Source organism: Python bivittatus, unplaced genomic scaffold (assembly GCF_059951505.1).
Source record: "Python bivittatus isolate LINGU-HERP-01145 unplaced genomic scaffold, Pbiv_v1 ctg000340_np1212, whole genome shotgun sequence".
Taxonomy (NCBI): domain Eukaryota; kingdom Metazoa; phylum Chordata; class Lepidosauria; order Squamata; family Pythonidae; genus Python; species Python bivittatus.
This window is the reverse complement of record NW_028277056.1, coordinates 3,534,558-3,551,969: the sequence shown is the minus strand read 5'-3', so window position 1 is coordinate 3,551,969 and position 17,412 is coordinate 3,534,558. Positions and strand designations below refer to the sequence as shown.

The following is a 17,412-nucleotide window of genomic DNA, read 5'->3' as shown; positions in this document are numbered from 1 at the left end:
GAGAACTCTGGATTGAATTGTTTGGTGATCCATTTGTTTGTTTTCATGGCTGTCCGCAGTCTTCTCGGGGTTCTTCTCCCACACCAAATGGTTGGACAAAGTATTTCCTTCTAAGGTTTCATCTATTTTTAACTCTTTATATTCTGCTCTAAAATTTGATCCGATGCCTTGAGTACTGGCCAGAGCAGAGGAGTAGTTATAAAGCAAACCTATAACCTTAATACATTTTTAAAAAGAGAAGATGGTCACCAGCCAGAGGCATCTGCGGATCAAAATGATGACAATAGTGTTGCAATACAAGTGCCACCCCTTTTTATGTGTGTGTGATGTCACCACACCTTCATGAAAGGAGCAGAGCAGCTGCTTTCATCCCTTGCCCCCTCTGCCGCAGCCCTGAAACCAAGTTGGAGATTTATTGATTTATTGATTCAATTGATTAGCCACCCATCTCCCTTTATCCAAGCGATTTTAGGCAGCATACAACAAGGTTAAAAAACAATAAATAAATAAGGTTTCAGGGCAGAAGGCTCTGTGCTAACACAGGCATACCTTTCTGTCACCTCCCCTTTCCAGATGAGGAGATTCCAAGCTCCAAAGATGTGACAGCAGAGACCACCAGCTCCGAAGAGGAGCAGGATCCAAGTAGTTTCCTCCCCAACGGTCGCCCCTTTGCCCAGAACCGGATCAGCGAAAGCTCCATGGATGGCCGAGCTATGAGACGCTCCAGTCAAGGGTCCTTTACCAGGGCCAGCCTGGAAGACCTGCTGAGCGTGGATCCTGAGGCCTATCAAAGTTCCATGTGGCTGGGAACAGAGGATGGTTGGTAAGGAAACCATGCCCTGGAATCTTTCCAGGCCTAGTGCTAATTTTTGCTTGGTGTCCAAATCAGAAAGATCGCTCTCTGCAGGCTCTCTTCCCCATTGGCTGGGCTGCTGTGAGGTCACCAAAGGTTCAATAGCCCTTAAATATGATAATCACTCTCATTGCTTTGGAGCCAATGGGCGATCTTTGTTTAGCTAACTCTGGGGGGTGCTGTTGGGGAAATCTGGATCCAGGATGTAATACAGTTTTGCATCAATCAGTGTGAGGGACTGCAATAGCGCAGCAGCTTCTCAGGAAGGAGGGAGCACGTTCCAGGAACCGGGGGCGAGGCAAGAGACAACACAGTCCGGAGCAGGAGCATGGGAAGAGATTTAGGATAGCCACTCCCTAGAATCTCCCAGGATATATCTGCTAGGTTAGAGTAGTACAGATTTAGTCTGGCAATATTCTGTCTGTATGGTGTAAGCAATAAAAAAACGGGACTTGGCTGGACTGTTTCCCTGTTGTTGTTGGGCTGGGCCTGACACTCAGTTTTGTTAAGCCACCCCAATACCCCTTTCCCTTGTATTGCCTCCAGATCCAGATCTCATGTTTGTTCTGTTTGGATTGCAGCATCCACGTCTATCAGTCTTCAGACAACATTCGCAACAGGAAGAACAGCCTGAAGATGCAGCATTCAGCCTCTGTTACGTGCATTTTGTAAGTCTCAAAGCACATTGGGATGCGCTGACTGCCGACATATACCCAGGCGCATATACCCATCACGCCCTTCCGTTTTGTAATGCAAAGCACAGGAAGGAGTAAGAAATATTAAGGCAAAGAAATTAAGGCAAGAGATAAGAAGGAGAACCAGGAAGTAAGCTAAATTTAGTTTCCACCAATATCATCCATTTTCTCTCCATGTTTTTCCATCCTTGCAAACCATCCTTTTGTATATACCACCTTCTATGTTGGGGGAAAAAATATTCTGCTAAGTGGCCAAGATGGGTGTGGAGAAACAAGCGAAGAGGGGGCAGAAAACAGGATGGGGCCATTTGGAAGAATAGGAGACGTTTTAGCAAGCCCCTGCTTAAAAGAAGTTTGTTTGTTTCAAATGTGTGGTTTATATATTTATTAGATTTTGTACAACTCAAGGTGGCGTACATAATGCTCCTGTCTCCTGTTTTCCCACAACAACAACCCTTGAGATTGGTTGGACTGAGACCGAATGACTGGCCCAGAGTCACCCAGGCAACTCTCATGTCTAAAGCCAGACTAGAACTCACGGTCTCCCAGTTTTTAGTCCAACACCTTCAACACTATGCTAGACCAACTTATATTCTGTGTGGTTTAAGGAAAAGTCTGTTCTTGCCTATACATGGTAAAGGAATGAATGGGAAGATGAGATTGACCTGGTTGTTTATGGTAAAGACCAAGAAAATTAGTGAAGGATGGGGAGTTTAGATGTTTTGAACATGGGACAAGCAATCAGGAGTGGATCTTGGGGGAAAAACGGAGGTGGAAGGAAAAGATAGGTTGCCACGTGACATGATGAGTTCTCCTTCCCATATATCATGAACAGGCTGCCTCTTGGAGTCCAGTGGGCTCCATCTGGAGGTTTTCAAGCCAAGGTTGGACAGCCATTTGTCTGGTATGGTCTGAGGATTACTGCCTTGGGCTGGGGATTGGACTAGAAGACCTTCAAGGTCCCTTCCAACCTTAGGAGTATGATTCTTTGACCTCCAAGGTCCCTTCCAGCCCTAGGAGTCTATGATTCTATGACCTCCAAGGTCCCGTCCAACCCTAGGAGTCTATGATTCTATGACCTCCAAGGTCCCGTCCAACCCTAGGAGTTTATGATTCTATGACCTCCAAGGTCCCTTCCAACCCTAGGAATCTATGATTTATTTCTAGGCCTTTGCAATTTCAGTTGTAGGAGTGGATTAGAACTGATCAGTGGATAAAAGCATTTAAGAATTCAGTCAGGATAACACACCCTGGGCCTAACATTAAACAGGGATGGGTTATCTTTCCACTGCTGTTCTGGCCACATTCTTATCACGTATGGATGGGTTTCCAAGAGGAACCCGTATTGGTCTGATGTAGAGTGTTGTGATTTCTTCCCCCACCCCTCAATATTACTGTAATTTACTGTAGAAGGAAAAATGGGAGGTGGAACAGCATGAACAAGCATGAAGCACCCAGAGTCGTTGGGAATATAAATTTAATAGATAATAATTATTATTATTATTACTACTACTACTAGTATTATTCACCTTGTCCCCTTCCAACTGATTTGGCAAAGTCTCTATTTCCTTTACAGGTATCTTGACAACCAGGTGTTCGTGTCGCTGGCCAATGGAGAGCTGGTTGCCTATCAGAGGGAAGCAGGTAAGACACCTGGATATACACCTGCCACATGAGGACACCCTGCGTTCACTCATGCTTTGGCTCAGAAAGTGGCCAAGGACAGTTTTCTCCCATTTCTCCCACGTTTGCTGAACTACACCTTCCATCATCCCCACTCAGCAAGACACTGGACCATTCTGCTTTCCTTTGCCTGTCTGGGTTGAGAAAGTTGGGAGTTGCAATCCAGCAAATCTGGGGAGCACCAGATGGGAGAATTGGCCCCAAGCAGATGCTCTTGTAAAATTTGGAGCACATGTGAATCCTGCTTGGAGCAAAGGGGATTGGGTAGCCCAGCTGCAGGATTACCTCCAAGATCAGCCCCTCTTGCTGTTTCTTCGGCATGGATTATACCTCCTTAAGTGGTACTAATCCAAGACTGGGGCTGATTCCTAAATAACCCAAATTTAGGGGGAGAGAAGGGATCGTGGCAGCATTCGCACAACACCCTTATGCTCTTACAGGAGGGCCCATCTTCTGGGTTTCCTCAACAGCTTGTGCCACAAAATGACCCAACGAGCTGGGTTTGTACAAAGCTGCGTCCCCAAATGAGCGCAGCAAAGAGGTTGATGCCCCCCAAGCTTAGCATGTTGTGGGAAGGCATCTAGGGAGTATTTGCCAGAACCTGGATGAATGTGTTGCTTGAGTGCAGCCCTCGTGTTGACCAGCAGTCTCCCATTAAGAGGCAAGTGACCACATTCTGCCTCCAGGGAAGAATTAACATGGCTGGCTGGGGAATTCTGGGAGTTGAAGTCCACACATCTTCAAGTTCCCAAGGTTGAGAAACCCTGCTCAAGGGTAAACCACATCATCAGTATAGCAAGGAGTCTTCCATGGAGAAGCAAAATGCAGGTTGCCTGTGTTCTTTCTCTCTTGCAGGGCGTTTTTGGGATTCTCAGAACTCCAAGTCTCTCTTGTTGGGCTCCCCAGGCAGCCCCGTGACCAAGATGGTGGCCGTGGGTGGAAAGCTCTGGTGTGGATGCCAGAACCGAATCATTATCCTCAAGACTTCCACACTGCTGCAGGAGGTACAGAAGGGGCCAACTCCAGCTCCCCCAGCTTCGGCAGACAACTTCTCCTGGGGTTTCATCACCACGTGGACCCCTGCAATCAGATTCCTATGCGTTTTGCAAGGGATCTTGGGAAATCAGGAGATCAGTGGTGATGGGGTTGGAGACTTCAAGCCCATAGCTTACTTAGGGCCTCTAAAATAACCCGAGTTACCCTTTGCTTTCAATCTTGCTCAGCATGCACGTGGAAATCATGACGTTTTTGAGCAGGATTCATCCTCCCATGGCAAGTCTGATGCAAGATCCTGCATGGTTGGTCTGCTGGTGACTATTTTTGGGAAGGGAAAAGAAATGAGAAAGATCTGTCAGTCTGCAAGTGCAAAACCCAACAAGCGAAGGCTTGGAGAGAGAAAAACCTTTACTAAGGCATGGCTGCAGGTTTTGCCCATCCGGAGTCCAAACCAAACTGCGTGTTGTGTTAAACATCTGTTTAAACAAGTAGGCTACAACCAACCATGTTGAGATCAGAGAACAAGAAGCTGCAGGAACTCTTTTGGGGCCCTGCGCATTTTCAGCTGGGAAACGCCCCCACTTCACTTTTTATTTATTATTTTTTGGCGGGGCTGATTTTCAGCGGAAGACTTGCAGGGAGCATGTTCCCAGGGTGAGGTCTGCAGCTGCTCCTCCTCCAGAATAAAAGTGTCCCAATTCAGTGACAAAAAGAGATTGCAGCTTTCAGAGACCAAGAGGGAGTGAGAATTACGACCGGTGAACACTTGCGTAGAAAATGTTCCGTCTATTTCATGTCTGCGGTCCGAGCATCAGCCCATTCATATGGATATATGGCAAAGGAATGAATATAAGAACATGACTGAGTTGGCTGTTTATGAGGAAGGGTTGAAAGAATCAGTGGAGGGGACGAGGGTGATGGGAGGTTCTGAATGTGGGTCAGGCCATGTTTTGGGGTGTCAAGAGCGGTCTTGGGGGGAAAAATTAACATGGAAGAAAAGGAAAGACATGAAAGAAACACGAGCGAAACTGGAACCTCTCTGGAAAAAGAACCGTACGAAAAGGTATTAGAAGACCGATTAATCTCCAAAGGGAACGAAAGGAAAATGATGCAGAAGCTGCTTGGACAGAGTGAAAACAACGATGGGCCGCTGAAATATGTGAGTTACGCTAATGGGAAGTTTGAAAAAAGTCGCTGACTTCACTCCGCCTGAGCCGTGCAATTTAGTGTGCTTCGTTTTCGCCTTGACAGTGTCACGTTTCCCTTTGTTCAGGCGTGAGTGTCCTTGCGATGCAGGAAATCTCCTCTGCAGTTCCCTTTTTCAGAGGAAGCCGCCACGACAGCAGCTGGCCAGAATCTGGCTACGCCACCCATTTGGATTTCTGCTCTTTTTAAACATTTATTTCTTAGTGATCCTAAAGTGTGATTTGGCCTTTCCACAGCGGCCACCCTGAGGATCAGCATTTTCAGTAAGCCTTCTAAAAGGAGGGGTCCATCCATGGATGCTAGCTGAAGCGACTTGCCAGGCTGAGGGGCAGGACCCAGTGCCCTTGGACCCGCGGTGGGACTCCAGCAGCCCTCCTCAGGGGACCAGACCCCTCGTGAACCCTCTCTCCAGCAGCCCCAAAGCACTCTTGGAAATTGAAATGGTGGCATCTGTGGGAGGCTGTGGTTGATCTGGCTAGTTGCTGTTCCTTCTTGGAGCAGAAGGGCCTCCTGAAGTAGAAGAAGTTTCATCTATGAATGCTCCTCAGATTTTCCCAGATTTGGAGCCAGGCTGTGGGTCCAAAAGCCGTTCAGTTACATCCCATTTGGAAGCTCCTTGGAGGAACCTGGTTGATTGCAAAAGAAAGCGGTCCCCTTCCATCAGGATGACAATTTTTTATACAGCTAATGTGCTTCAGCCCATCCTCCTGCTTCGCATCTCCTTTCCTGGAATAGATTCCCTTTTCCTCTCCTGATTTTACAGGTTCTGCTTCTACTCCATGAGGCTGTCAGAACCCTCTAATACGGTGTTTCTCAACCTCAGCCACTTTAAGAGGCGTGGACTTCAATTCCCAGAAATCCCCAGCCAGCCATGCTGACTGGAGAATTCTGGGAGTTGAAGTCCACCCATCTTCAAGTTGCGGAGGTTGAAAGCACTGTTCTAGTAGTAAAGACTGTATATACTCAGATAAGCCCAGCTGCAGATAAGCTGGTCTTCAAATTTTTAACCAAAATATGAAAAATGCGCCACCCATGGATATGCTGCCCCTCAAAATATCATATGTTTTAATTTTCACAACTGGCTTATCTATGAGTTATCCATTTTTCATGGTATTTTGGTTAAAAATTCAAGGGTCAGCTTGTCCATGGATGGACTTATCTGCAAGCATATATGGGATATACAGATACTTTACAAAAGTATTACCATATATACTTGGAGATAACCTGAAGCCAATTTTGGGGGTGTATTTTGGCACACAAAATTCTCCATTTATTCGCAAGTATGTTCAGGAGGACTGAATATGAATGTTTAAGGAACAAATCTTTCTGGGTTTTGATTGCTACAATTTGTTAAGAAAAGGGTTAAGGTGTAGCCCAAGAGCTCCAGCAAGAATTATTGCATTCAAATAGGTAGTTCTCGCTTAATGACCATTTGTTTGGCAACCATCTGAAGTTACAACGGAGCTAAAAAATCCACTTATGACCGGTCCTCACATTATAACCGTTGTCCACTTATGACCGGTCCTCACATTATAACCGTTGCAGCGCTCCCACAGTCATGTGATCGTGATCTGGGTGCTTGGCAAGCAGCTCGCACTTACAATGGTTGCAACATCCTGGGGTCACATGATCACCATTTGCTTCCGGCAAGCAAAATCAATTGGGAACCACAATTCACTTTACGACCACAGTGATTTGCTTAACGACTGCTGCAAAAAATGTTGTAAAATTGGGTGTGGTCACATGTGCCTTGCTTAACGATCACCCTGCTTAACAATGAATTTTCCAGTCCCTATTGTGGTTGCTAAGCAAGGATTACCTGTGATCTATATATGTAAGTGACTCAAAACCATTAGCTTCTTGCTTGCTTTCTCCCGCTCTTTCAGTGGAGCTGGGCTTATCTGCGGTTACATGTTCACACAACAGCTCCTGGCATCACTGTCAATCAGCCTGAGAAACTGCTCTCCCAGAGACTTCAACCAGGTCTCCTTGCTCTCCTCTGCAGCACACCTTTCTGGTTGGGCAGGACAGCAATCGCAGCGTGACCTGCCTGGTGACCTCCAGCGTAGGGATTTGGGTCACCCTCCAGGGGAGCGCCCAGGTGAGACTTTATCATCCTGCCAGCTATGATCAGTTGGCTGAAGTGGACGTCACCCCTCCGGTCCACAAGATGCTGGCAGGTAAGAAACTGGGAATCAGGCGCCCTTATAGGTACCTTGCACTCCATGGGATGGGGGGGGGTCTCTCTCAATCCTTATGAGATGAAATGGCTGGAAACGCTGCCCTCTACGCTCAGCATCGACCCCCAGGATTTTGGACAGATGCAGCTAGAAACTGCATCTCTCTTTTAGCTTATTGTATTTCGAGGACAGATTGTGGACAGCTTCTGAGTGAGAATTTATACCCAGATATCACACCTTTCATGCTTTCTTACAATGCCTCCTTCTGTAACGACAAGATTTGGACTTGTCTTACCTTGAGCCATAACGTCTATTTATTGATTTACTTACTAGATTTATATCCCGCCTTTATTTTGTGCAACTCAAAGCAATACGCATCATGTTCCTTCCTCCTGTTTTCCCCACAGCACCCTGTGAGGTGGGTTGGCCTGAAAGGGAGGCATGTTTACATTCCGGGCATTCCTACCCTCCGCTTCGGATAAATCTCCCAAGTTAAGCTGCAAGTTTCCAGCCGGCATCTGAACCCCAACAAGCATTAACCTAGATCCTGGCACCTGGAGGCGGTCGTCTTCTCTGTGGCTAGCCTACCCCACAGCCAGTTGCAGAGAGGAAGAAACTGTCTACCGATGATTTAAACTGCTTCTTGAAACAGCAGTGTATGCAGAGAGGGGAGTTAAAAAAGGCAGTGTTTGGCAATCCCCACAGCATAATTGAAGCACGCACCCCCCATTGTACGTGCTCAGTACATGTGCAAAGAAGGAGGCCTTTTTTAACCTCCCCTGCAGATGCTGCTGCCTTGAAAAAAGGCAGGGTGCAGAGAATTGAGCGACCCTGGGTTCAAAGCTCATCATGCGGGGGGAAAGCAGGGCAGCCTTAAAATAATGGGAAGCCAAAAAGAGGAGCGGGGTCTCTGAGTAAAACTTGATAGGATGCATCCATGCAGTTTGCTCTGCTAACTTCTGCGGCAGCTCTAGGAAAGATGATAGCAAGGACTATGTCAGCATTTTCCAACCTTGGCAACTTTAAGATGCGTGGACTTTAAACCACTCTACCGATGGTTTAAATCATCGGTAGATAGTTTCTTCCTCTCTGCAACTGGCTGTGGGGTAGGCCAGCCACAGAATTCTGGGAGTTGAAGTCCACATGTGCTGGCTGGGGAATTCTGGGAGTTGAAGTCCAAACATCAAAGTGCCAAGTGTGGGAAACACTGGACTATATTAAGAGCACTGAGTTCAATAACTAACTACTACTACTACTACTACTACTACTACTACTACTACTACTTATTATTATTATTATTATTATTATTATTATTATTTCTATTACTCAGAGTTCTTGCTGTCATCTAGCTTGAAAAAGGCGACTTATTATTGGAATCCCAAGCTGGCTGAGGATGATGAGAATTCTCCATCCGCTGGTGGTCCCAAGTCTTGAAAAATTGGCCCGGCACATTATCAAATCAAATTCCCAGGATCAGTTTGAGGCTTCCCCCATTACCAGTCTGTTGTTGTTCCTCCACAAAGGGGGGCACAAAAAAACATGATGGTGTTTGCAAATGCACGTAAAAGTGTAGGATTTGGTTGTGTGGTTATGGCCACCACCTTGATTTACAGAGGGAAAGAGAAACCGAGGCCAGCCCCTCTCATTCCTGGGTCTGTTTTTTTGGGCAAGGTTAACCAGAAGGCCTTAACGTTCATCTCTTGCTCTCCCCTGGCTGTAGGATCAGACGCGATCATCCGTCAGCACAAGGCGGCTTGTTTGCGGATCACTTCCCTCTTGGCCTGCAAAGACCTGCTCTGGATCGGCACCAGTGCAGGTGTAGTGCTGACCCTCTCCATCACAGGCAACACCGCTGCTTTGAAAACTCCACCTTTACCGGTGGGACTTTCTCAGGGCCACACTGGTCATGTCCGATTCCTCACCTCCATTGAGCTGTCAGAAGGATTCAATGTCCTTTTTCCCCTGCCGGGGGAACCAGGTGAGCTGGCCAGAGTTTTCAAGATGTGAGGGGCCGATCAGGGACTGAGTGAGATTAGACTTCATCTAGAACAAATTCAGCTACAGGGAGTCCTCGTTTAGCGAATGACTCATTTAGCGACCATTCACAGTTACAACCGATGAAAAATAACTTTGCAACCAATCCTCGCATTTACGACCTTCGCAGGTCTGTAAAGCAAGGGAAAGCTGAAGTGAGGTTGTGAGCACAGTTGCGGTTTCACTTAGCAACCATTTCACTGAACAACCGAGTTGCCAGTCCCAATTGTGGTCACTAAACAAGGACTACCTGCATTTTCAATAGAAGAGGATCTCTGTAGCTCAGGGATGAACTGTGGAGTCCTTGGTGCTCTCTGAGCTGGGTGGTTGGCTGGCAGATGTTTTGTGACCCAACTAGGGAACATCAGTGCTAGTGTGGGTGGGGTTTGCTCCCTGTTTGCTCCCCTCTACCTGTAAAGGCATTTAAAACAGGCTTAAAGCTCTCCCGCACCGCCCTGTTCTTTTTTTAATCCGGCTCAAAACAACATCATCAGATTTCTTCCTTCCAGTTTTAGGGTCAGTTGGTCTTGTGCACCGTGGCAATTTCTGGGTCCCGTTATGGGAGCGGCCAGTCAGCTGAAGGCCAATACCTCCAACTATTTCAAAGATAAATCACCTAGCAGAGAACAAGAAAATCTATTCAGAACATCATTAAGTCAATATTTAGTTCCTAACTTCCCCTTCATTGGCTCTGACTGATAGCCAATATTTGTAAACATTGAAAATGTTCATCTATTTCTAACTTCAGTCTATTCTTTTTCCAATAGCCTTCCTGGGATCCAGGAAGGCAGGGGGCTCTTCACAGAGAAGGGGGGATTTTTCAGCCGGCTATTTACGGTCTCCTGAATTTGCATCAGTCAGGGAACCAGCCGTCACATCTCGTTTGAGAAGCTCTGAACCAGGGCTGTTCCCCCTCCACAATTTGATTTCATAGTCATTTGGGCCACAATATTCCCCAGCTTGAAAACCTGCCAGCCCCACGAGGTGGACCAGACCAGGAAATCAACTCCACAGGAAGGCTAGGGCTACTTTTATTGAGATTGGTGATGCATAACAGCAGAATCTTGCAAGTCTGATTGTGCTGGACCTCCACCTCTTCAGTGCAGTGTTTCTCAACCTTGGCAACTTGAAGATGGGTGGACTTCAACTCCCAGAATTCCCCAGCCAGCAAGGCTGGCTGGGGAATTCTGGGAGTTGAAGTCCACCCATCTTCAAGCTGCCAAGGTTGAGAAACACTGCTCCAGTGAGTCACTTCCAAATGTTACGGTGTTCTTCTGGACTTAAAAAATGTTTCAGCCCCTTTTGCCTAGGGAACGGTTCCTGGATATCTCCACCAGGGTCATCTTCCCAACTCTCTACAAAACCTGAACTTGGGCGGTTTTCTTGTTTTGTTTTTTTAACACCAGCTTCTGGCCCTCGTGGTTGCTAAAACCTCCTTTGAAGCCCCCATGAACCTCTTGAAATTTCAGACCGGACCTATGGAAGCATGCAGGATTATAACCACATGTATAAATAGATGCATAATCCTTTGCAAACACGTGCATTTGGTTTTCCGGGAAAAGATGGGGTTAGCTTGGGGCCGAAAGTGCCTTCGCGGATCCCGTCTCTCACCCCCCTCTTCCCACCTCCCGTACAGGTACGGAAAAATCCAGTGATCTGGAGAAGCGGGATTCCACGAGGCACCGATCGTCAAAGTCCAAAATGCTCGTGATTAGTGGCGGGGACGGCTGTGAGGATTTCAGACTCACAAACAGCAGCGAGACAGTGGGCCGGGATGACAGCACAAACCATCTGCTCCTCTGGAGGGTCTGATGTGTGTCGGAACAGGGCCCCCCTCTGGGTGGGGCGGGGTAGAAAGCTCCAGTTCCGTCCTGCCGTTCACCCATGAACGCGTACTGCTCCAGCTGTGTGTCATCCCCATCTTGACTGTCTCGTACGCGCGATTGCCACCTGGATCCGCTGCCCAGACGGAGCTGTGCCTTGAGGAGGATTGTTGCCGACCCCCGCCGACCCCCTACAATGCAAACCCCTATTGCACGACTCGCGCTTACTGCTGTCTTTAAGTGTAACGGGGATGTGCATGCACACGCGTGCGCGAGAGGCTGAAGGAGGGCCCGAGGGGCCGTGCTGTTACACAGAGGCCCCATTGGAAGGTCCAGAGGGGTAAACGTAGGCATTCGGCTCTGCTTCGGAAGGGCTGGTCTGCTCTGTGGAACCTGGTTGCTGAGATGGCCCCAGCTCAACCCCCAGAGGCATCGGATCTTGTGCCACTGTTTTCCATCCACGAGGTCTCCAAATCTAACCTAGGAGGCTTCAACAAAGATTTACGCAACATCCAGAAATCTGTTCCGATCCAGGCGGAACTGGTTCAGACTTCCATCCCTTTGATTTGCCCACACGCTTCTCAAATGGAGGTGCCAAAACAGAAATCCATCTTTAACTTCCCAACACTTAGCGGGCCAATACCTTTCGAGCACTCCGTTTCATCGGCTCATCACCTGTCTGTGGACTCCCTTCCCTCACTGCCAGGATACAGATAACTCGGGTGGGCTGTTTTGCTTACACGTGGGTGTGCGTGTGTCTTTTTTAAATGTATGTATAAATAACCTTTATTTATTGTTGATCGGAGCGAGGAGGAGGAGGAGAAGGAGGTGTTCTGGGCCTGGGGGCGCAGATTGCTTAGCAGGCTGAGAACGCTTAGGGTTTTTTCCTCGCCGTGGCCAGAGGTGGTCTGAATCATGTCGATGGAAGGGTCGTCGCTATACAGTAACAGTAGAAGATCCTTGGTATGTATAGTAGGTTGCAACCTGTTGCAGTGGGGCTACTCCAGAGTGGCTGGTGATGAAGTGTGTATGTTTGTTCACAAAGGGCTGGTTGGGACAGAGAAATTGTGGGTGGAGACCATTAACAAGGGCTTGGACCAGTGTTTCTCCACCTTGGCCACTTTAAGATGGGTGGACTTCAGCTCCCAGAATTCATGGGGAATTCTGGGAGCTGAAGTCCACGCATCTTAAAGTGGCCAAGGTGGAGAAACACTGGTCCAGACAGGATCGTTGCAAAACAGAGCAGAATTTCCTGCATGTTTTACACAAGTTGGAAGACCATCGCTGCAAAGACTTGCCCACCAAGTTCTCACTACTGCATTTTCCTCGGTGCCTCCTCGCCACGCCATCGGGGAGCAGAAGGGGGTGGGGAGCAGAAGTTTACACACACACCCTTGTACTTTGTACAGTATTTATCTTTGGTTTTTTTAAACCAGGTCTTCACTGTTTGCAGATGGGGACGAAGAGGCGTTGGAGGGTTAGTGGCACTTAATTTGCAGGTTCCTTTCTAAGGAGCTTCGAGGAGGGGCCGCCCAAATAAAGAAATCCAAGGTCCCCCCCCCCTCAAAAAAAGGGTTGTTGGGTTTGTGATCTTCTGCTGTCACAGAAGATCAGGAGAGAAGCATGACTGCAAGAGAAGCAGCAGTAAATCTAGAATGAAATTGGGTCTCCTAACAGCTGGGAATGGCCTTGGACATGGTTAAGAGAGGAAGAAGTTGGGGAGAAACCAAACTGTAGACTTAGTGGTGGACCCAGGACAACTTCTGGGCTGAATTTTTGTCTCTATCTGGCATTCCTTTGGCCATGTACTTCTGGATGAGGTGTCCAGCCAAAGAATTTCTTCCACCCATCCTGTGCAGACTTCGATATAAATCATACTAAGTCTGGTCATGCTTTGCAACCTTCATCTGTTGAGAGAAGAAGGTGAGACAGCACACGCTGGTAATGCCTAAATGCTTAATTACTTGGTTAGTTGGCAATCTGTTAGGATGAAAGCAAGAATCTTCGGTAGAAGTCAACCACCTTTGATATCAATATCTCAGGCCAGTCTTGAAACGGATCCCCGGGAGAGGTTATTTTGATCCCAAATTGTGCACTTCTTCCAGTCCAAATAGTGAATGTCACATTACTGGTTTTCCTACCCCTTCTCCATATCTGAGCACTTAAAGTTGTACTTTCTGAAGACTGAGCTTCATAATCCATCCAAACTCAAACGTTGGAACCAAACTGAAATGTAGTTTTATCCACTCAGTTTTGCAACAGGACCATGGCTGTTCCTCACGTGACTTCTACATTCCTCAGTTATTGAATCCGTGGTGCAAAACATGCACCTAAACACTGGAGCTTAACTTTTGGTTCAAAGAGATTTAACCTAGACTTTGCTTGAGTTCCACATCTTAGTGGAATGGAATTAGGCTATGGCGATGTTATAATACGGTCCATTTCAGGACAATATTAGGGTGGCTTTTTGTAACCCTCTTAAGTTAGGCAATAGGACTATCGCTTCCTTGGCTGAGCTTGAAAAGCCAAGCAGGATTAGTATGTGGATAGGACACCACCAGGACGTCCCAGGCAGGAAACTTAGAAAAAACATATCTGAAGGGGACAGTGGCAAGCATTTCTGTTCTGTAGCTTTATCTTTCTAGAGTAGTGTTTCTCAACCTCAGCATCTTTAAGATGTGTGGACTTCAACTCCCAGAATTCCCCGGCCCCATGGCTGGCTGGGGAATTCTGGGAGTTGAAGTCCACACATCTTAAAGTTGCTGAGGTTGAGAAATGTGCTACAGCTTAATGTACAGACTAATCTGGGTTGTGTTTACTCCAAAGCAAACCCCACTTTTCAGCACAGGCAAGTAAAACTTTTAAAAATGCTCATGGTTTGAATTTTGGAGTACGAATAAATTCTGAAGAAGTCCAACCCTTCTGGAGAAAAAATTCTGGTTACTCCTTTCTGCTTCAGCCGCTGTGCCCGTCACAAGCAACCCATCCGTCGTCCTGGGTCTGTTTTGGGATCTGTTTTGCGATGCCAATGGTCAGGATGGCGCTTTGCTGTATGACTCAAGAGGGAAGAAACGGGCACCTCTTCTCGAAACGGAAAAGAACAAGCGGGGTTCCTGCGGAGAGTGAAGCTGAAAGAGGATTGGGAAGGGAAGAGGGATACCCTCCAATGGCTCCGTGGGCACGAGCGAGGGAATGGAATTTGGCCCTGGGAATGGTGAAGGAAAGAATGATCCATTCAAGGACACGTTTCAGGAAAGGTGACGCAGTCCCGGGAAAGAAGAAAGTGTGAGAAAGAAGCTCAGGATAACCCCATCTTGATTTTGGTTGGTATAAGATGGAGTAGAGAGCAACTCTGCCAGGCTTTCAAGATTCTGTTATTCTACCCTGCAACAGTAAAGATATTCCCGTTACTCTTTTGTTTTTTTTTTAAACTTGCCTACCTCAAAGGGCTGACCACATGTAGTAGTTGTTTCGTTTTGATAGCAGTAAAGAAATGGTTTACCCCTGCCTTCTTCCAGAGTATTTTTTCAACATTCCAGTCTGTTACAGCTTTTGGATCTCCTGGTAGTCTCCCATCTCCTTTCTAACTTGGCTTTTTGAAGAGCAACCATGGTCAGCTGGCTGTAAGCTTAATGTCTCCCTCAAGTCCTGGTGACTTCGTGGACATCTCCATGTTGCTTTCTTAGCATTACCAAAGGGGCTTGCCCTTGCCAACTTCTGGGACTTTTCTGACATCCCAGTCTCGTTTATAGCTCTGACAGAAGGTCATTCCAGGTCTCTAACATCTGGCCTTTGTTCTCCTGAACATCAGCAGGACGCTTCCCTGCAAACCTTCAGAGAGGCAACAGAGGTGCATGTTGGCATCTTCATACATCCCCAAAAGAAGGGCCAAAGTCTTGCAAGCTCATCAGACCTCATGAGGTTTCCTCCATCACTCTCCCAAGACGGGCATCCCCAGGGAAGGGCTCAAAAAAGTCAAGATGGCCACCACGGTGGCAACCACCATCTTGACTGTGCCGATGCCCCAATGTATTGTACGTCTTTTTTTTCCCCACTGTCACCCCTGGTCAGAAGCGTGATCCCCAAATCACTCTGGCTTGCCAGAGATAAGAACCAGAGTGGACCTATCAAGGGCAGTGTGGCCTACTGCTTTCAGCTCTCCTTATAAAACGGTGTCTAACCTTGCCTCTGTCCACAAAGCCTTGCTTGGAGGCACTCCAAAACAGCCTCCAAATTATAATGTGCACTAGAGTGGAAAAGGAGAAATTACAACATGCGGAGGAGACCTTGTATCACCTGTATTTATGTAGCATTTTATCCAATTTAGGGATTTTGTTTTTCCTGGCCCTGGGTTCTTGTTTTTGTCTTACCCTGTCTGCAGTTTGGAAGGTCCCTTAAAGATGAAACAGCAATTCTGGCCTGAAAATCGGCTTTTTGCTCCTTGGAACTTCATAATCTAGCATAGTGTTTCTCAACCTGGGCAACTTTAAGACGTGTGGACTTCAACTCCCAGAATTCCTCAGCCAGCCAGGCTGGCTGGGGAATTCTGGGAGTTGAAGTCCACACGTCTTAAAGTTGCCCAGGTTGAGAAACACTGGCTAGCAGATGCTGTAGGAAACAGCCATTTTTTCAAGCCCCTACAGTGATTTGATGGATCTATTATTTCTTGCTCTTGTGTACTCCTGGAAGGGATACCTATTCAATCACTGCCAACCTTTGCCACCAACACCTCTTCCTCCTCCCCAAAGTTATGGCATTCCCCATACCAGAAAGCAAAAAATCTCATAGTTACAGCTTGTAACCTAAAGAGGAGCTGGGTGGTGCAAATTTCCCAGTAACTCTGCCGTCCCCTATGAAAACCGGTGCCCTTAATCTTCCACGTAGGATGTTTTTGTCTCAGCGTTGGCAAGAAAACTTCCTGCGCGTGGTCAGAAGCGTTCCTCTTCAACTACTCCTAGGTACAAGGCCACTGGATCATAAGGTTTCCAGGCGGATCTGCAACCCCAAAAATGAAAGCTCCAGGAGGGACCAAAACGTGAATGTTTGATCGTGTGGAATAGGTTTGCGGGAATTAAAATCAGTGCAAATGGTTGAAGAATCGTCCTGGGTCTGGTTTTGCAGTGCAGACAGACAAGCGTGGCGTGGGTGAGGCTGGAGCAGGCCAGGCTTGTGGTTAGCAAACGCGTCTCGCTGTTCTCCCGCGGCATCGTCTGACCACCTTGGTGGGTTTTACTGACCCCTTTGGCTTCCGAAGTCTTGTAAATACTGGTATATATCTCGCCGCCTCTGTAAATATAATGTCCTTGAGTCTTTTTGATGGTCGACGTGAATTTAATGGCATATTTTTATATACCTTTCAGGAGCACAAGCAAGGGTGTCGGTCACAGTTTTAAGTTATAATAACAATTAAGCATTGCATGAAAGGTGAGAATGTCGGAGCGAGGATTTCTTGCCAAAACGTTACCCGTTCCAGCAAGGTGCGATGATGGTGATGACGATGATGATGAGTCCTAGGATTCGGTTTGATTTTATTTTCCTTTTCATCACTGTGGGTTCTCGGTCATTAAAGGTCACTGTTGTCAGAATCTAGCGTTGCTGTCCTGTTCCTTCTGTTCCAAGCGGGAAAAAAGCCGGCGGGGGCAGCGGGGACGACCACCTTTCCCATGAGTTTCAGCTAGAATTACAAAACTCTTCCAGGTACCTCTCTGCAGCCCAGCCTGGATGGGAGCTGTGACTCCGGATTAACAGTATGGGTTGAACAAGACAGCAAGAAAATGGTCTGTCTTGTGTATGGGGTCTAATCCAGCCACAAACTTTTAACGTGGAGATTGCTCGGCTGAACTGAGTATGGGTCATCTGTGGTCTCCCACGGCCCCCGATCTCACTTTTGCACCCTTCCGAGGTCCCCACGATTGTAGCTCTGAACGCTGGCCACAAATGAG

General features: G+C 47.3%; 1 protein-coding gene across 2 annotated transcripts in view; it reads left to right on the top strand.

The window, feature by feature from the left end:
- Positions 1 to 17,059, top strand: part of ARHGEF17 (Rho guanine nucleotide exchange factor 17) — a 151,472-nt gene extending 134,413 nt beyond the window's left edge. For both annotated transcript variants that reach the window (XM_088140446.1, XM_088140445.1), the window contains 7 exons: positions 574 to 823; positions 1,435 to 1,521; positions 3,125 to 3,192; positions 4,087 to 4,235; positions 7,439 to 7,613; positions 9,334 to 9,591; positions 11,284 to 17,059. In XM_088140446.1, the coding sequence (XP_087996572.1) occupies positions 574 to 823; positions 1,435 to 1,521; positions 3,125 to 3,192; positions 4,087 to 4,235; positions 7,439 to 7,613; positions 9,334 to 9,591; positions 11,284 to 11,459 (1,163 nt within the window). In that variant the 3' untranslated portion in view covers positions 11,460 to 17,059. The remainder of the gene's footprint in view (positions 1 to 573; positions 824 to 1,434; positions 1,522 to 3,124; positions 3,193 to 4,086; positions 4,236 to 7,438; positions 7,614 to 9,333; positions 9,592 to 11,283) is intronic.
- The last annotated feature ends 353 nt before the right edge of the window (positions 17,060 to 17,412 follow it).